General features: G+C 40.6%; 1 protein-coding gene across 2 annotated transcripts in view; it reads right to left on the bottom strand.

The window, feature by feature from the left end:
• The window catches only part of cntnap2a (contactin associated protein 2a), a 358,406-nt gene that overhangs the window by 21,515 nt on the left and 319,053 nt on the right, over positions 1-17,838 (bottom strand). Inside the window, exons 19-23 of one of the 2 annotated variants that reach the window (XM_031282240.2) lie at positions 14,814-15,032; positions 12,612-12,641; positions 9,549-9,785; positions 2,786-3,019; positions 1,827-1,960 (exon numbers count right to left, since the gene is read on the bottom strand). In XM_031282240.2, the coding sequence (XP_031138100.1) occupies positions 1,827-1,960; positions 2,786-3,019; positions 9,549-9,785; positions 12,612-12,641; positions 14,814-15,032 (854 nt within the window). The remainder of the gene's footprint in view (positions 1-1,826; positions 1,961-2,785; positions 3,020-9,548; positions 9,786-12,611; positions 12,642-14,813; positions 15,033-17,838) is intronic. The other variant, XM_031282241.2, reaches the window with a different exon arrangement.

Genomic DNA, 17,838 nt, shown 5'->3' with positions numbered 1-17,838 from the left:
CTGTGATTCATTCTGGTCAACACTTTATAACACCTTAATGAAAACAACAGTGAAGGGGGCTTCATTTGGACATGTATTTATCACAAGAGAGGGTGACATCTTGGCACGGTAGCCAGAATTAGAAAGAACACAACTAATTATATATTCACTGTTATATATCCATACGTTATTTGGACTGCACTATATTCTATCTTGTATCCAATGACTAATGCAAGTGAAGAAACACGTCCTAACTGAGATTGTCTTTATTATGTTTAATGTATTCATATCTAATGTATTTCATACATTTCCTTAGTGTCAATATCTTCTAAATGTATTCATTTAAACACCCTGCAAACATGTTGTGGTTCATATACAGTATTGTCCATTTTCCCATTCATACTTCATGTCTTCTAACGTGTTAATACAGTGGTTGCATTATCTGTACAACACCTCCACATTTGCAGGATTCTTTTCCTCATTTAAAAAATGATGAATTTTCCCAATTAAATCAAATCAAATTACATCTATGGCCTAGTTTAGTCATAGTTTTTATTTCCACAGTGAATATGGTGTTAAGGTACACCTTTTTCTCTACAATATTCCCTAAATAGAGGTGGTACAAACCTAGGTCAAGTGTTTCATGGATGGAAAGTAATCCATGAGGGTAGCATGAATAAGATGATACAGCAGATGAGATCAAACTCCATTGATGCTTGCAGGGGAATTTGATTCTGTCAGCATGAGCATTAAATCCATAGAGAATAAACAGTGTAGCGTGTAAGCAAATAGCTGGGATATTAGTTAGAGTAAGAACTATTGACATGATGCTCTCTACACGGTTCAGCAATTCCGCAGAGAGAAGGTGTGTCAAGGGCTCTGGTTATTGCAATGTCTCCCTCTGGCCACTATGAGGTAGTTGGGCTCTCCACATGTGAGTATGCGAGTGCGCTCATCTCTGGATATTTAGGCAAAGCAGCTAAGAATTATGAATATACATACTGTATGAAATGGCTGAACAACTACATTCTACAGGAGGCCGTGCATACACAAACTGTTGTGTAGATGTTCAATTCAAGCCCATGCAAATACAAATTTATTTGGTTCTGGATGCAATCAATAACTAGGTTTTACAGGTGGCAGTCATGCATTTAGAGTCCTCCTTAAACTGCAGCCTGGAGCCAAATCGGAGCATTTTAGCCCAGAACAAAGTCTGTAATAGTTTAGCTTTTCCTTGACAGCTACTGACTGAGGATTGGCTGTATTGATCTGCACTAAGCTGTTTAGCTGCACAAAACTCAAGAGCACACAAACAGACCCACAAACAAACCCAGAAGTACAGATACACACAAACATACGTAAGCAAACGCATTGTCATTCACAAGCACAACCATGCTCAGTCTCTCTTGCTCTGCCTCTTTTATATTAATAAAAGTATCTCTTCTTCTTCTTCTTAATACACACGCAGCCATGCACGGCAGACACACAAAGATATGCCGCCACAATCACACAACAGCGTGCAGTCATACAAACACACACAGATTGATGTATTCTCTCTGTTGCTATACTTAGGCTGTCTACTGGAAGTGGATTAACAGTGGCAGAGGACAAGCACTTTCATCACAGCAGAAGACAGAACATGACACTGCTCTCCCCTCTGACTTAACGCTGGCTCTAGTGTTTGTGAGTGCGGGATGGCAATCACATACACTCCCTCACATACACTCGCTTATAAGTACGTCTTTATAATTGAAACGTATGTCTTTTGTGTTCTAATCATCAACTAAAATCCTAAAAAATGTGTGTGTGTGTGTGTGTGTGTGTGTGTGTGTGTGCGAGGTCTGTACCTGGATGGTGATGCTTCTGTCGACACGGGACATGTTGATGCTATGTGGCTGTCCGTTGGCCAGGTTACGCTGGTCTACATCTATAGAAAATGGCTCCCTCAGTCCTCCCAGGTTATACCGCACCTGTAGAGAACCTGAAGACGTACAAGCCAATGGTTTGAAACCTGGTCTGGTTATATGCAACCTCACATCTCTGCTTTTCTTCTACTTCTCTAAAATGATTTAAGCATAAGCTCTCATCAATAAATACCGGAATGAATACAATGAATTTGTCAAGCACTGGCTGTAAAAACATGATTGCTGACGAATCCATAAGTAGTTAGTTCAATTCAATTCAATTCAATTTTATTTATAGTATCAAATCATAACAAGAGTTATCTCGAGGCACTTTACAGATAGAGTAGGTCTAGACCACACTCTATAAAGAGTGTATTAATAATTGATGACACCTAAGAATTGCCACCATAGTATTCTGGTTGACCTGGGCACTTAAGGCCAAAATGTAGTTTATTTTCTTTTCAAAGTGATGGGGCAAGCAGGGGTGAGGAATACAGGGTGAAACCCCGAAAGATTCAGACGGCCACAGCTTGACAGGGGATTATAGATATTTACTGTCTCAGGGCCCTGAGTGTGCATGGGACCTAAACATTTCTAGCAGCAGCCCTAGATAGTGTGAGTATATGTAGCTTTATTTTAGTGGAAATGCACATTGTTGGCTGAAACGCTAGATGGCACTGTCAAATTTGTATTACTTCTATTTTATCAAAGCACTTTGCGGCCTGTCAGCGGCTCCGTGGGAGGCCGCTGACTGGGGAGGATTTTCTGAGATTATAAAACTTTCCAAACTGTGCTGCAAGGACAGCCTTTAAGCATGTACTTTGCAGAAATAACAAGCATTACTGCAAGCAGACTTCTCAGTGGTGAGCAACCACAAATTGCGTGAGTGTGTGGACCATTACCGTTCTGCCTTAGAACCACAGCCAGATAATCCTGCGTCTTGGAGCTGACATACATCAGAATAGCTGGAGCGTTGGATGTGCTGAAACTGAAAGCCACTTCCTCTTTTGTTAGATTCACTTCATGTGGCATCAGCTGGTGCGTCAGGATCTTTGTGTCCCTACTGGCTCCTGCAACTGCTTCGGGCATGAAGTTGTACTTGACCAGTGTTCCTGCCTCAAAGAAACCCCCAACATCTGGGGGTTGAGATGAGATGAAAAAAGATATAAGAATAAATGATAACGGAAATAAGATGTAAGCAGGTGAACACACACAAATACAACAAATACTGCCTGGTAAAGTTTACATCACAAAGAGTTGAACGATCATATTTTGAATAATATGCAAAACCAAACATACCGCAACAACAACAGCAAGGATAAAAGATAGAAAAGACAGAAAGACACACAAACAGAAAGAAAAGAAAAACACCTTCCATCAAAAAGAAGCCACGGGGAAGCGCTCATAAACTCACACATGCCAAGACACAATGAGGTAGACATATTTAACGGCCAGAGAGAAATAAGCACACACATAAATATGGCTCTGTTCAGGAGGTGAAGTAAAGTGGTGTTAAATTGCTGTGCTCCAGCATCTGAAACCAAACAATACATTGTTTAACAGTACATTAACAGACCTAATGGCATATTCCAGCCATTCCAGGAGGCTTATTGATTCTCGTTATCAAGTGTTGAGAAGAAGGGACCTTATTTTTCAATACTCCTGTTATGCCTCTTGTTTGTGTTAATGTGTGTGTGTGTGTGTGTGTGTGTGTGTGTGTGTGTGTGTGTGTGTGTGTGTGTGTGCGTGTGTGTGCGTGTGTGTGTGCACGGATGCACAATATCCGTGTGTCAGTTACAGAGGAGAGAAAAAGGCACAATGTGCGTGAAATTAAAAAGAATGGTTACAGAGAAAGCAGCGAGCCTCAGGCTCTGTGTGTGTGTGTGTGTGTGTGTGTGTGTGTGTGTGTGTAAAAGCCATGGAATATTTGATATATAATATAATAATAATATATAATATAATATATAATATACTTGACATGTTTGCCTTCCCTCTGTGGAAGAAGTGAAAATGTATAACTACACCCCTTATGGGTGAAGAATACTAAGTGAACACATTTATGCATCTTATTTTAAAGCTTCACTTTACCCATCGTCTCCTTTTCGGACACAGTACAATTAATATTTCACGCTACATTACTTGAATTTAATATAAGGCTTATGACTAGAAAATGGGCAAGATCTCTGACTGCTATCGGTGTACAGGCAAAACCTCACTTCCATTCAGCTACACCACAATTCTATCCTCTATTCTGCTGTGCACTGATATAGTTTCAGGCTTTGGAAGTCTGGAGAGACCCATTTTACCAATTGTTCTGCGTTAACCAGGCGGAGAGCTTGTGAAGTTTTCAAATAGCCTGCTCCTCACTTGGGTTTTTTGATGCAGATGGATTGTTCACTGTCTGCAGTGATCCATGCCTCTGGGAATAACTGAATCAGACTTCAATCAGACAAAATGCAGTATTTCTGACAGAGCAGCATGCTTGAACGAATGCCTTGAATCAGTTACAGACGACATATGGAAAAACAAATCAACATAACAACCATCACAATCTATGGACAAATGGTCCATAGATTGGTCACATGGTCACAATGGTCACATGCCTTTTTTATTCTTACCTCACAACTACATTCACATCATACATTAAACAGAATGTTATCATGTGTCAGGTCAGATACTGCATATTAGCCACCCCTCTTTTACAGGTCATTCTAAATGTGTTATATTAGCAAGCTAACGTTAGCATTGTCAGTTTGTTCAGTTAGCCAGCTTCCAAAAATGAATGTTTTCGGAGGCCGGTGGACTGCCAATCCTCTATAAATGAAAGTAAATCTATGTATACATAGAGAAATACGTGCGTTTCAGAGTTACTAGTATTCATCAAGAAAACGGTCTTGTCTGCACATTTGAGGGCGTAGGTTTCAAAGAGTATAACATCAGTGGGCTATAAGCTGTGATTTCAACATATTGACCCAGGGAAACATACAGGTACATTGCACATTTGACCTAGGTCAAAAACATTGTATAGAACATAAAACCCTTTCAAAGGTTTACTTAATGTGACATACAAAGAGGATACTGAGCTGGGGAACATAGCACCCTCGGAACATAGATATGATCCCGTGAGAAATATCCGATAACGCTAACCTGGCTAACTTTATGAAGTCATTGTTGTGTTATTTTTTTGAAAAATAATTAAAAAATCTCTTTATTTGATAATTAAAGAACATTTTATAATTTTTCTTAGTGTTTTTTAATCAAATTCCATATTTCTTTCACCATACTTTTCATTCTAAACGTGTCACATTAGTAAGCTAATGTTAGCTTTGTCAGTTAATTAACCCTTGTGTTGTCTTCCCGTCGACCATGAAACTTTTTGTTTATCTGGGTCAAAATTTTAAATTAAACCCTTTTTTTTAACGTCCTTTTTTTTTTTTTTACCTTTTTCGACACTTTGTTTTTTTGTGGACGTTTTTGTCCCCACGTTTTTGAAGCTTTTTTTTTTTTTCAAATGCTGTAAAATTAAATAAAATACCCAAATTCAATGAAAGTAGTGAACTAATCATTTATTTTACCTGTGAAGAGTGGTGTATGGAACCATCCACGTTATTTTTTTTCACAATTTGGTTGAAAGAAACCCCAAATTTCTGATATAGAAACTTTGAAAACGGGTCAAATTTGACCCGAGGAAAACAGAAGGGTTAAGTTAGCTGCACAACAGTTACACCTGGCAGTTTGCGGTAATAAATTACTATTAACAAGTAATTTCTATATAACTACCTAACCTGTTTTCATTTAGTGTTTGCCAACACTTGCATTATAACTTAGTTTGAACTGTACGAAGAGCTTGTGCAAACGGCCCAAATCTTGCCTTCCGCTTAACTTTAAAAGCTATTCTTACATTTTATCTTTATTCATACAAACTGAAGATTAAGTGGATCCTTAGAGTAACCTGTTTCGGCCTTTTCTGCCCTGCTGAGAAAAAGAGTAAAGAGACTCCGAGGTGCTGCCCAGAGTCTCAGCAGCAACACACACAACTGTCTGGAAGCAAAAGAGGGAATCTTTAGGTGTGTGTTTGTGTTTGTGTTTGTGTGTGTGTGTGTGTGTGTGTGTGTGTATGTGTGTGTGTGTGTGTGTGTGTGTGTGTGTGTGTGTGTGTATATATATATATATATATATATATATATATATATGTGTGTGTGTGTGTGTGTGTGTGTGTGTGTGTGTGTGCGTGATTTATGTCAGAACGTGAAGAAGTATTGGAAAGGGAATTTGTGCAAGCATGCAAACCTAACCAGAGGCCTGTACTACGAAGCGAGATTTGGCGTTAACGAGCTAACTTCAGGCTCAACCCAGGGTTTTCTGTACTATGAAGGTGGATCACTTGTGATCGGGTTCAATCGCCGTGGTAACTTATGCTGAACGCCTAACCTGGTCGGGAGCAGGTTATGTTGGAGATTAGAGATCAACCGGTGTAAAAGCACCGCCCACTGACCAATCAATACTCGACTGATAACGGCGTCACCGTTCTTAGAAGATCAGCTGGAGCTCGGTTCGCGGAGAGAGAGAGAGGTGCGCTCATAAAAGTTAAAACATTTAGAGACCGACAACCCCGTTAACATTCCCTGATGGGTATTTTTATGAAAGATATAGATTTTCAGCAGAGGGAATTACTTATAGGCTATTTGTTGCCTTCTTTAGTCGTGTTTTGCCAATGCGCACATCGGTTTAAATTATGTTTTTATGTTTTTTTTTATTTTCTCTCACGATTGCGCACCACTGCTGGGGTTGCAACTGAAATAAAAGCCTAAACTGATGGGGAAGTGACCAGTTTAGTCTAATGTATTGTAGTGGGTGTACTGTACTGTATATTGGCCAGAATCTGCCTTTGGGGGAGGAGGGGGGCATATCATAGTGGGGGGTCTGGGTGTCCTCCCCCAGGGAAGTTTTAAGCATCAACGACTTCATTTCCGATACACTTTTATGCACCAATTTATGGTGAAATACCTCCATTGAGCCTATGTGAAGAAAAAAGCACAGATGACAATTCAAAATATATCAAACATATAATGGAAAGTATGTTGTTACGTGTCATTGGGCATTTTTAAGTGAGTATATGGAAATCCTGGAGCTTACTATCACGTAGACTACACCACTGGATATTGATAAGCTAAGCGTTGTGATTTACGCATAACAGCGTCGGCTTTTTTGCCAGCTTTCTTTCCTGCGTTTTGCCTGTTAAACCGTGTCTGTGTTCTTCATATTTATGTAGAATTATAGTTTGTTCTTCTTGTTTAAAAGATGCAGCTCTGGTAGATGTTTGCGATTGGTCGTGGTGTGCAAACACCGCCTCTTTTATGTGAACGCGCATGTCTCTAGATTGAAAAAACCTGGGTTGACTGAACTAGTTGATAACCAGCGTCGTGATACAGCTTATGCGGGACCACGGTTGTTAGGTTAGGTGAAGCCGGATCACTGAAAGAAATCCAGGAAATGTTGATCTTGATTCGTAGTACAGGCCTCAGGTCTCTGCAAATGCGTGTGTGTGTCTATGTATATGTACACATGCACATCGGCTCCATGTGACCCTCAAGGGCAGAAAAGCAGAAGAATGAGAGTATATAATAATAATACTGCAGGGTCCCCTGAGCTGTGTGTAAATATGGATACAATGGAAATGCACTATGCAATTATGGCTGGCTTCATGCATTTTTCACTCGCTGGGAGAGAGGGGGAAAAATTCGGTAAAAGGGAAAAAAGGAGAGGGGCAACTGGGAGAGGAGAAAAGTCGGAGTAGGAATGAAGAGAGGGAAGAGGTGAGAAAGAAAAGAAAATGTAGAGGGGAAACAGTAAAAAAGCAGGAAAGAGAGAGAGAAGAGAGGCAGAGCAGGTGGGTGTAAATGGGAAAAAAGGGAGCAGAGAAAAAGAGGAGGGGGTGAAGAAAGTAGAAAGCGAAAGAAATGAAAGGAATAGAAAGAAAAAGAAGGAAATGAGAAAAAGGAAGAGGATGGAGAGTGACAAGAGTAAAATGAGACTTGAAAAAATAGAGGAGGAGCAAGGGTAGGTTCAGAGATGAAGGGGGGAAATGGAGGGGAGAAATATGAAAAGCAGATGAAGGTTTGGAGAAGAGAAGAGAAAAGCGAAAATGTAGAAGACAGAAAAGGAAAAGATTTTCGATAGGGAGGAGAGTAGCACAAAGCGGAGCAAGAAGAGGAAGCAGTGAAACGTATAAAAGGGACAGGAGATAGAAAAGAGATGAGAATAAAAAAGAGGGAACATGTGTGAAGAAAGGAAAACAAAGAAGAGGACTGGAGGCAGAGAAAAGAAGGAAAGGAGGAGACAGAAGAGAAAGAGGGGAGACATATATCATGCAAAGAAACAAACAGACACAAGGGTGTGCTCTCTCCCTTTCTTTGCCTTTCTTTTTTTTCTGACACAGATAGACTAATACATAAACACACACACCCTCGCACAGACAGTAATCTCTATTCTCTAAATCCCAAAATGCCTGATTGGTTATGACAGGATTCAGAGGAGGTCTTCTCATGTCTTACAGTAGCCTATCACCACACACTGTCAGCCTCTTCCCTTACACACACACACACACACACACACACACGCACACACACGCACACACATGCACACACTCACGCACGCACGCACGCACGCACACTTTGTGTTTCTGTCATCTTGTCACCCCCCTGCCAAGAGCACAGGGAAAAAACACTATTAGGCTTTAGGAAACAAATTAATTCACGTGTCGGGGATCAACTCTGACTGGGAGCTTGCAGAAAGCCTCTGACAACAACTGCTCTTCTCCCCAGAGCATTTTATGAAAACTTGTTTTGGGAAGTACAACTTTAATGCTGTATCTAATGAATCCCTGTGAAACAAAAATGATGTACTGTAGTAGCAATATGCAACAGTGCACATGCAGAGTCACAGTGTGACATTTCTCATCTCTCAACTTCAATAACCTAGAGCTACCCATGGCTTAGTAAAGTGACTTGCTTTTTGTTTTTTTAGTATGATCTCTCAGCTCTGCATTTGCACAGTTTTAGCATTCAGTCAGTGCACTCTACAGTCAGGGAGAATTGGTGGGTAAGCACACTATCACTCTCAATCGATGCCTTTTATCATAAGACCAAACACCTTCAACACCGACGGCTCCAAACTGAATAGGAAGTAAGCACAATCACATAGCACAGCAAAAATCACAGTTGGTTGTCAGGCAATGAAGCTCATTGAAACTACTCCAGCAGTAATCATGGCACTATTTGCCTCTGGCTTTGTAAACTAAAAAGAGACAATGCCAATGATAACGTGGCTTTACAAAGATGCCCGTAAACCCTGTTGGAAAAGTGTTAGCCGAGAGATTATGACTCAGTGTGTAATCCTAAAACTCTGAGCGTAAAAGGTAGTTGTGAGGTTTGAAGAAGAGAATAAAGGAAATAAAAATTGCACAAAAAAACCCTGCAGTGCTGGCAAAGTGGAAATAAAATCAGACATAAAATAGTACCTGAAAGCCCACACAAAGAGAGATTGATTCATCTTGCAATTGAAGTTTTGAAGATGAAAAGCAGCGTGATGCATTTGTGGCGTTTATAGTCCCATGATCTACCTTCAATTAGGGACTGAAATTGTATTTCCAAAAACGCCTCTCACCTCTGGTGCAGAACGGGCCGTCATAGGCAGTGGCGGTGCAGTCACACAGGTAGCCGTTGTACCTCTCCACACACTTCCCTCCGTTCCGGCAGTACATGCCAAAACTGGTACAGTGTCCTTGGCAACCGGGCTTGACCCCGGGCGTCACCATGGCCCTCTCTTCCAGGTCGAGGGTGATTCCGTTCATCCGCAGGGCTCGGATACAGCCCAGGAACCCCCTCTGCCCCCCTGCAGCACCTGAGGACCGAGGGAGAGAGGTGGTATCAGTGTAGCAAGGATGTGTAGCATTGGGACATAACAAATAAAAAGGACAAATGGAAGTCAGGGTCACAGAAGTCATTTTGAATATAAGAGGCTTTTTAAATCTCTTTTTTAGAAATGTTAATATCCTAACGCCTGGAGGAAGCCACTGATGTCACGTTAATAGTTCTAGTGACGCCGAACTTGAAACAACCTTCAACTCATTTGATTTCTTCACTAATTAAAACAGCCTAATGAACACTGTGTCTTAATGAACATCTCACAAGCAAACACACACGCAAATGAATGCACGAATGCGCGTAAACTACATACTACAGGCAAACACACACACATTCAAAACACCGCACACAGCGCACCTGATTTGAACGAGTCAATATAAGCATTAATGCTTAGCCTTGGGGTGTCGATAGCCATTCCTCTAAAGTGCCTACATCGTCATTCTGGCCTTGCACCATTACAGTCTAACTCCCCATTAACTTGGACAGAGTAGGGGTGTTAAATAGATGAATGTGCACCCAAATGACTATAGCAATAAACACACTCATAAACAGGCACCCACGGGTATAGATTCAAATGTACACAAGCACACCCACAGAGGACGGTTAGACTGTATGGATACACATGGATGGGCGCACACTCACACGCACTATAATTAACAATAGCCGAGGGGCATTTTAGTTATTAAAACCTCTCAATTGCATCCTTTGGATTACAGAGAAGTGTCCATTCAAGAAGACATGTTAAGGAGACTTGAACACACACACACACACACACACACACACACACACACACACACACACACACACACACACACACACACAACACAATCTAAATTATAGAGTGTGGTCTAGACCTACTCTATCTGTAAAGTGTCCTGAGGTAACTACTGGCATGATTAAACACTATAAATAAAAATGAATTGAAAATTGAATCTGCTAGTTAAGCCACACAGGTACAACACAATAAGATTTCTAATACATGTACTTTGGTTATCTCCAGCCGGTAAATTATTCACATATCAGGATGCAGCTGGGCTTTTACACGCTCTCCCACTTTCCATTCCCACAAAGAGTTTGACTTTTAGTAGACCTGTTAATTAATCTATTTTGTACCCCTGATTGGCTGGAGGTTTCTGCCACCTGTTTACCCAGATCTAAATCAGTCTCTGATTAAACGGACAGCAGGCTCTGAGGCCTGTGGAGACCAGGGCGGGCACATACAAAGGTACACACACACACACACACACACACACACACACACACACACACACACACACACACACACACACACACACAGGTGCATACAGTACAGCTCACAAATGGCATGTAATGGAGCCTGACTGATACTGACTGATGTCAACATTGGCAGCCAGATATAAAATGTTTTGGTAAATATGGTGAAAAATGTAATGCTGTGCAGTAGATTGCAACAATATTTTTATAGACTGCATTTTTATGTATGAGTACCTTTGTTCTTTATCAGGTAGATATTGTGTTCTGTCTGTTTATCTAATTTTACTTTTGTATATTCTTACTTTGTTGCTACCAACAATATTGTCTTAATTCGCTGATATATCATTATCTGATTTTTCCTTTTCTTGAATATCAGCCTTAAAAATTGAGTATTGGTCAGGGTTTAGATTGCACACACACACACACACACACACAAACACACACACACACACTAATAAAATTCACATGTAGCATGTTTGCACTTATTTATTTAATGGTGTGATGTGTGTGGCTCAAGGGTACAGTACCCTGTAATGAAGTGCTAATGAGAAAACATGTTATATTCATTAGGATATACACAGTACACGCACAACACATACCGTATACACGCAACAACAAAATTACCAATTAAAAGAGAAGTCATAAAATGGGACCTTTTGGCCTTCACTGTGTGTGTGTGTGTGTGTGTGTGTGTGTGTGTGTGTGTGTATGCGTGTTTATGTTGGTGTGGATTATACATTACTGAGAAAAGATGAACTAATGATAAACATGCAGTATGCACTCAAATACTGTATAGAGTTAAGGGAATGGGCAAACATGTATATGGACTGTTCTTTGAAGCCTGATCCAACCACACAGATAAATTCCCCATTTACACCAACAGGCAGCACATCTGCTGCACTGCTGTTCTTCGATTATCATTGTATAAGTGGCTTAATAGAATAGTGGTATGTCCTATTTCTTTCTGTTAATCTGTTTGTTGTTTAACACTGAGGAGATCCCCAAAACAGTGTTTACTCACGCTATGTTTATTGGGGATGCACTTAAGGGTGCAATTTGTATTGGTTTTAGATGAATATTTTTGATTCATATAGTCGAAATGCCATTTCAAATGCCTTCTACACCCACTGGCCTTTCCATGGGGGAGATATTATCATAGAAATCCCATTTTACCAGCCCAGTGCTTTACATCTGTTAGTTTACAGCAAAGCCCCCCCCCCCAACTATCTCTCTTAAAGGTCCATAATGGGTTTGCTTCTGATGGATCACTGCACTGAAAATGTACTCGTGTATTGCAATAAGCCCGAGTCTACAGACATTCCTCACACCTGTGTGCTAATGTGTAGCATGAATCAAAAAAGTAGCAGCACAAGAACATGAACAGTTACATTTCAGAAGATGAATCCTGGCTAAACTTTAATCACCACTAATGTGGAGCCGCAACAAAACACACTCTACTTGAACTGTGGGTGAGGTCCGTGTGTGTTTGTGTGTACTGTGAAAACTGAAGTCATTATGTGTGCATTAATGTCACACAGACACTTCATTATACTCATTGAATGATACCTACTGTCTTGGCAGGTGAGTGAGGCTGGTTTCCCTGTGACAGGTTGTCGCACACATGCAGTGTGTAGAAACAAGCAAGAAAAGAAAGACAAAACAATCCAACCATGAGAGAATTGAGCAAAAAACATGCAAAAACATAAAAAGTAAGATAGTGAGCATTAATCAAGAAGGGAATCAAAAGAACAGATGGTGGCATTAAATAAATAAAATGTTGCAAGATTGATAGTTATGTGCATGTATGAAGTGAATAGGAGAGCTAAAAGTTAACAGTGTGAAGTAAATGACAGCAGGCTGATGGTATAACATTTACTCTCAGGGCCATTAGAGCAAATGAGCCACTGTGCAGTAAACACTAAAGCAATCAAATGCTTGATGAGGAGCATATTGATTGAGAAAAAGAGAAGGAGATGATACAGCGGTAGATATGAGAACAAGGTGAGCGAAATAAAGCTCCCTGTTGTACATACCTACTGTGTGATTATGTGAAATCATAACAGATCATTTTAATCTTTTTTTAAGTTCTTTTTAGCCTTCTGGATCACATTGTTTTTTTCCTCACTACTTTGAAACAGCCACATCGATATCAATCGGAGATGACGTGTGAAGAGGCGGGGGATCTTACAAGGAACAATCAGGCAAGTTCAGTCTGCGGGGCTCTCCCCACTCTTTCCAAATCTCTCCATCAAACACAAAAAAAGATCTCTATCTTTTCTTGATGTCAGAGGCCAGATCTAAACCACTTCCCCTTTCCTGTGTGTGTGTCACACTGTAATTTCTCAAAGCAATCCTCAAATGAGGTTTAAGCAGGGATTAGAGGTCAGATATGAGAAGGTGCTGACACCTCTGTGGCTGTCGTTACTGTACACAAGTCTTTTCCTCCTTTTTCTCTATCTTCCACTACCTCTTGAGTTTTTAGATGTGTGCCATACACAGCAGGCCTGTGCCTTCTCCTGTCTTCCTTTCGGCAGAAAAGGCAGAATACACACATGCAAATGAGGCTGAGGCGCTACCTGAAAGCCATTACGTTCCCAGTTTAGTAGCCGCGAGTCGTACAGCAACAAAACCTTTCTCGCACCTTCCCATTTCACTAAATGAAAGTACAAATACACTGAGAGGAAAATCAGCTAAAAAAATAACATGTAATAAAAATTGGGACATGATAAGGTGAGGATGCTTCAGCAGCGTTCAAATCAGCAAAAGTGATGAGACGGTGAAATCATATTATAAACGGGGATCAGCAGGGTTCAGGCTATCACATCGGGATGCCTGATTGGTATTTGGAACAATCTCCTTTGGGCAGAACTTTTTCAATGAGATAGTAGGAACTCTGTGATCCGCCTCAGCACTTTTGCTTCTATCCTCAAATCCCTGAAACTATTTTAGCCCCAGAGTTTGGCTTATAGCGTATTGACAGCTCAGCACAAAAGGTAGAATGAGACCGAGAAGTAAAGGCATAGGGAGAAAACTGGACAGATCCTCTGCCATTTAAACGGCTGATGAGCTTGAGAGGCATTGTGTGGAGAGAAGGACGAAGCCATAAGGCGCTAACCAGAGAATGTGCATGTGGGATATGGAAAGTCAGAGGGTTGATATAGTCCTTTTACAATGATAGTTTCTTAATCCAAAGGAATATAATTGCACAGTCAAACGTATTAAAGTATTAAATAAATGACCTCTATAACTGAATTAAGCCAGCACAGAGGCTCAGTTTTAACTTTATTAAAACTCTGATCACTTACACGGATTAGTTTCCGAGGACGCGCGTGACTGCATATCATAAAACGAGAAATGGCTGTGTGTGTGCTGGATTAACATGAACTTAATTAGCAGTGGCTGTGGCTAAGATGGGCTGAAGCAGCTTTAGAGAGAACCCAGTGAGGCTGCCACATCTTTAACTTCGGAAACAATCGGACGTCTTCACAATGGATGTCTGCATCTGAGGGCAACATTACTGGAAATAAAGAACGCACAGAAGGTTTCTTTTTTTAATTCAATCCAATTACGATTACATGGATGATGTGTAAGGCATTTGCCTTCCACACATAAGAGTTTGTAATTATGGTGTGTTTGTCTCTGCGAATGTCCCTCCTACACAAAGTGGATATTAAATGTTCAAATTGCAATCAAATGTGTGTGCACAGGAGTCATTCTTACACATAGCGGTCGCTTATTGTTTGGATTGAGTGGGAGTGTGTGTGTGTCTTACCCACGTAGAGCTGACTGAACAGCTCTAGCCGTGTGTGGCCCTGTGCAGGAGCAAGCCGAGATGCCCGATATGTCTGATCCAACTGAAGGACTGACTCTTTGACGTTTCGCTCGGCCATCACGTGATGCCATTGGTCGTCATTGAGGGGCGTGGCCGAATGCACCGTCAACTCCACACGTCCGTTTCCAACGTCAAAGGAGAAGGAAATGATTTTATGAGCTGCACAGAAAGTGTTTGAGAAAGAAAGAATCAATTCACCTAGAATTTTACTGTAGTTACAGAAGTCATTTATTAAACTACATGAAGCAAAAATCAAAACTTTCTAAAAACCCATAACTCGCTGTTTTGTCATAGTCCAGTCTGCAGGTAAATATGCATTCAATTTCTAATCTAATGGCTCATTTGTTTCAAGGCCATTCATTTGGCTTGTATAGATTTCAGCTTTGCAATTCACGACTGCTCACAGCTTTGGACAGGACTAATCTCACAGAAAGTCAATAGATGCCAGGAACTTGGTTTTGCATGACATAAGGTTGTACCGCAGCAGTTTTCATGTGGTGTGTTTTTGCTGTTCTTGAACTAGGTGTAAAGGCTTAATTTGTTGGAGAGATGAAAGCCATCGAGTGAGAGAAGAAAGAGTTCATAAGAGATAACTCACAGAGAGTGTGTTACAATAAACAAAGAGAAGGAAAAGAGAAGGGAAATGAATGAAAAATAAGGGTTTTTCTGCAAGATAAATTTTCATCTGAATAGATGCGTGCATGCGTGCGTGCGTGCGTGTGTGCGTGTGTGTGTATGTGTTTGGGATGTGCTATGGGAAATGAAGGAAGTTGAAATGCCATAAAGTTTATTGCTTCTCCGCAGTTCAATAGCCTAATATTTAAACAGACCAACAGAGGGCATTGTTATACCTTTTTTGACAATGGCAGGTCAAATATTCATCGATATTTCTTTATTACAGTGTGTGTGTGTGTGTGTGTGTGTGTGTGTGTTCTTGTTTAACTATATTCGTGGGGTCCAAAAACCGGGAATACAGTATACTCCGGACAGCTTTGTGGGGCCAAAATGCTGGACCCCACAAGTTTAAAGGGCTGTTTGAGGGTTAAGACTTGGTTTTAGGATTATGGTTAGAATTAGGTTACCCTAGGTTAGGGTTAGGGTAAGGGTTAAGGTTAGGCATTTAGTTGTGATGGTTAAAGTTAGGTTAAGGAGCTAGGGAATGCATTATGTCAATGACGGGTCCCCACAAAGATGTGTGTGTGTGTGTGTGTGTGTGTGTGTGTGTGTGTGTGTGTGTGTGTGTGTGTTTCAGCCTACCACCTGTCCATTCCAGATGTTTTGCTACTGCATTGGTGAGGTCACTGTCTGATGGCTTTTAACCTCTCTGTAGGGAACAGTGATCAATCTGTACACTGTGTGTGTGTTTGTGTGTGTTATAACAGAAAAGGAGTTGAAGAAAGAGGCAGAGAATGTGTGTGTTCTTATTTCCACCTCTATCTCAACTTGAAACAGTCATGTAAATAATCTCCACAAGAAGAAATGTTATTTATGAGACACTACTAAGCAGACACAGTTAATATTCGGCTTTATATGAATACATTTAAGCTGAGTGGCATTTCTCTCATCATTTTCAACTGCAAGACACTGTTGGTTTGGATTCACAATTTTATTGTCGAGAAAAAACAATGAGGGAATTATTTTTGCTGCTGGAAAGATGATTTGCAATTGTCAAATTAAAACCCAATTTGACGCTTTCCTTAATGTTTGGTGCTACTGTGAGACCGCCGTAATAAAGCCATATATTCTGGGTGGTGCCATTTGGTGATTATTGGCACCAGTGTGCTGCAGTCATAGAGATGATGAATAACCACTTCATAGCTCTATATGTTACTGCTCCATTATGGCTTCATTTGGCTCAGATATTAGAGTGGATCATTTTATGTAGTGGTCAATGGGGAAATGAACTTTCTTTTTTCCCCTTTTCCCAATCAATATGCCTGGCCTTTTTCTGCTTTTCATATTGCTTTCATGTAATTATCTCTTATTCTTCCATTCAAACTATCCCTTCTATGTTACACATATAGTTCCATTGTTTTCTTTGTTCTTTTGTTTGCTTATTCTTTCATTCCTTCCCCCCTTTTATCCATCTCCACAGTCCCCTGACTCTATCCTCCCTTCTCTGTGTATAATGTCCACAATGTTGCATTCACTTACCCATCCCTTATGACTACTTTGCCCTCCCTCCTTTCCATCTTCCCTTCCTTGATCCCTTTCTTGCAGACATGATTATTTCCTCTTGAGATGAGAAGCAAAGACACCAGAAATCATCACAGCAAAAGCCTGTCTGGATGTGCTGAGTGCATTAACCTATAAGATAAATCTGAAAAGTGCTGAAATATTCAACTACCTACAAAACACAACACACACAGGAGCATGCAGACAAATAGGTGCATGCACACGCAGTAAAGCTAAGCCCTCTGACAGGCTTTAGTACACTGAATAAATGATGTCTGTATGCACAGAGCAGCTCTGCAGGGCTGAGATTGCGGCATCAGTTATTTTAAATGCTGTAAGAAAGCCAAACATATATCAGAATACCCCAATAGAAACAAAGCTATACAATTCTGCTATAGCAACGCTGAACGGCATGCAAGTGTTTGATTGTCAGTGAGTTGTTTTAGCAGCACTGCAAAGCAATATGGATGCCCTACAACTTTCATTTTTATACTCTGTCCACAGGCAGGGATGAAAACTATAGTGCCCTCAGAGCCCCGAGCTTGCGTCAACTATTTGCATAGCTGTGATTGATGTTATGAGTGTTACTGTGTGTGTGTGCGTGTGAATGTCATTTTGTATGTGCGAGATACACTTGCATGTTGGCCTCGGACCCAGCAGAGCTTTTTATTTTCACTATTTGTTTTTCTATTCATCTTTTAATATGGAGGCTGAATAAGCCAAGCTCTTAATTATGCGTCAGCACAGCACAACCAAACCATGATAAATAGTAAAAGAGATTGTATATGTC

Source organism: Sander lucioperca, chromosome 1 (assembly GCF_008315115.2).
Source record: "Sander lucioperca isolate FBNREF2018 chromosome 1, SLUC_FBN_1.2, whole genome shotgun sequence".
NCBI classification, from domain to species: Eukaryota; Metazoa; Chordata; class Actinopteri; order Perciformes; family Percidae; genus Sander; species Sander lucioperca.
This window is presented reverse-complemented; position numbering and strand designations above follow the sequence as displayed.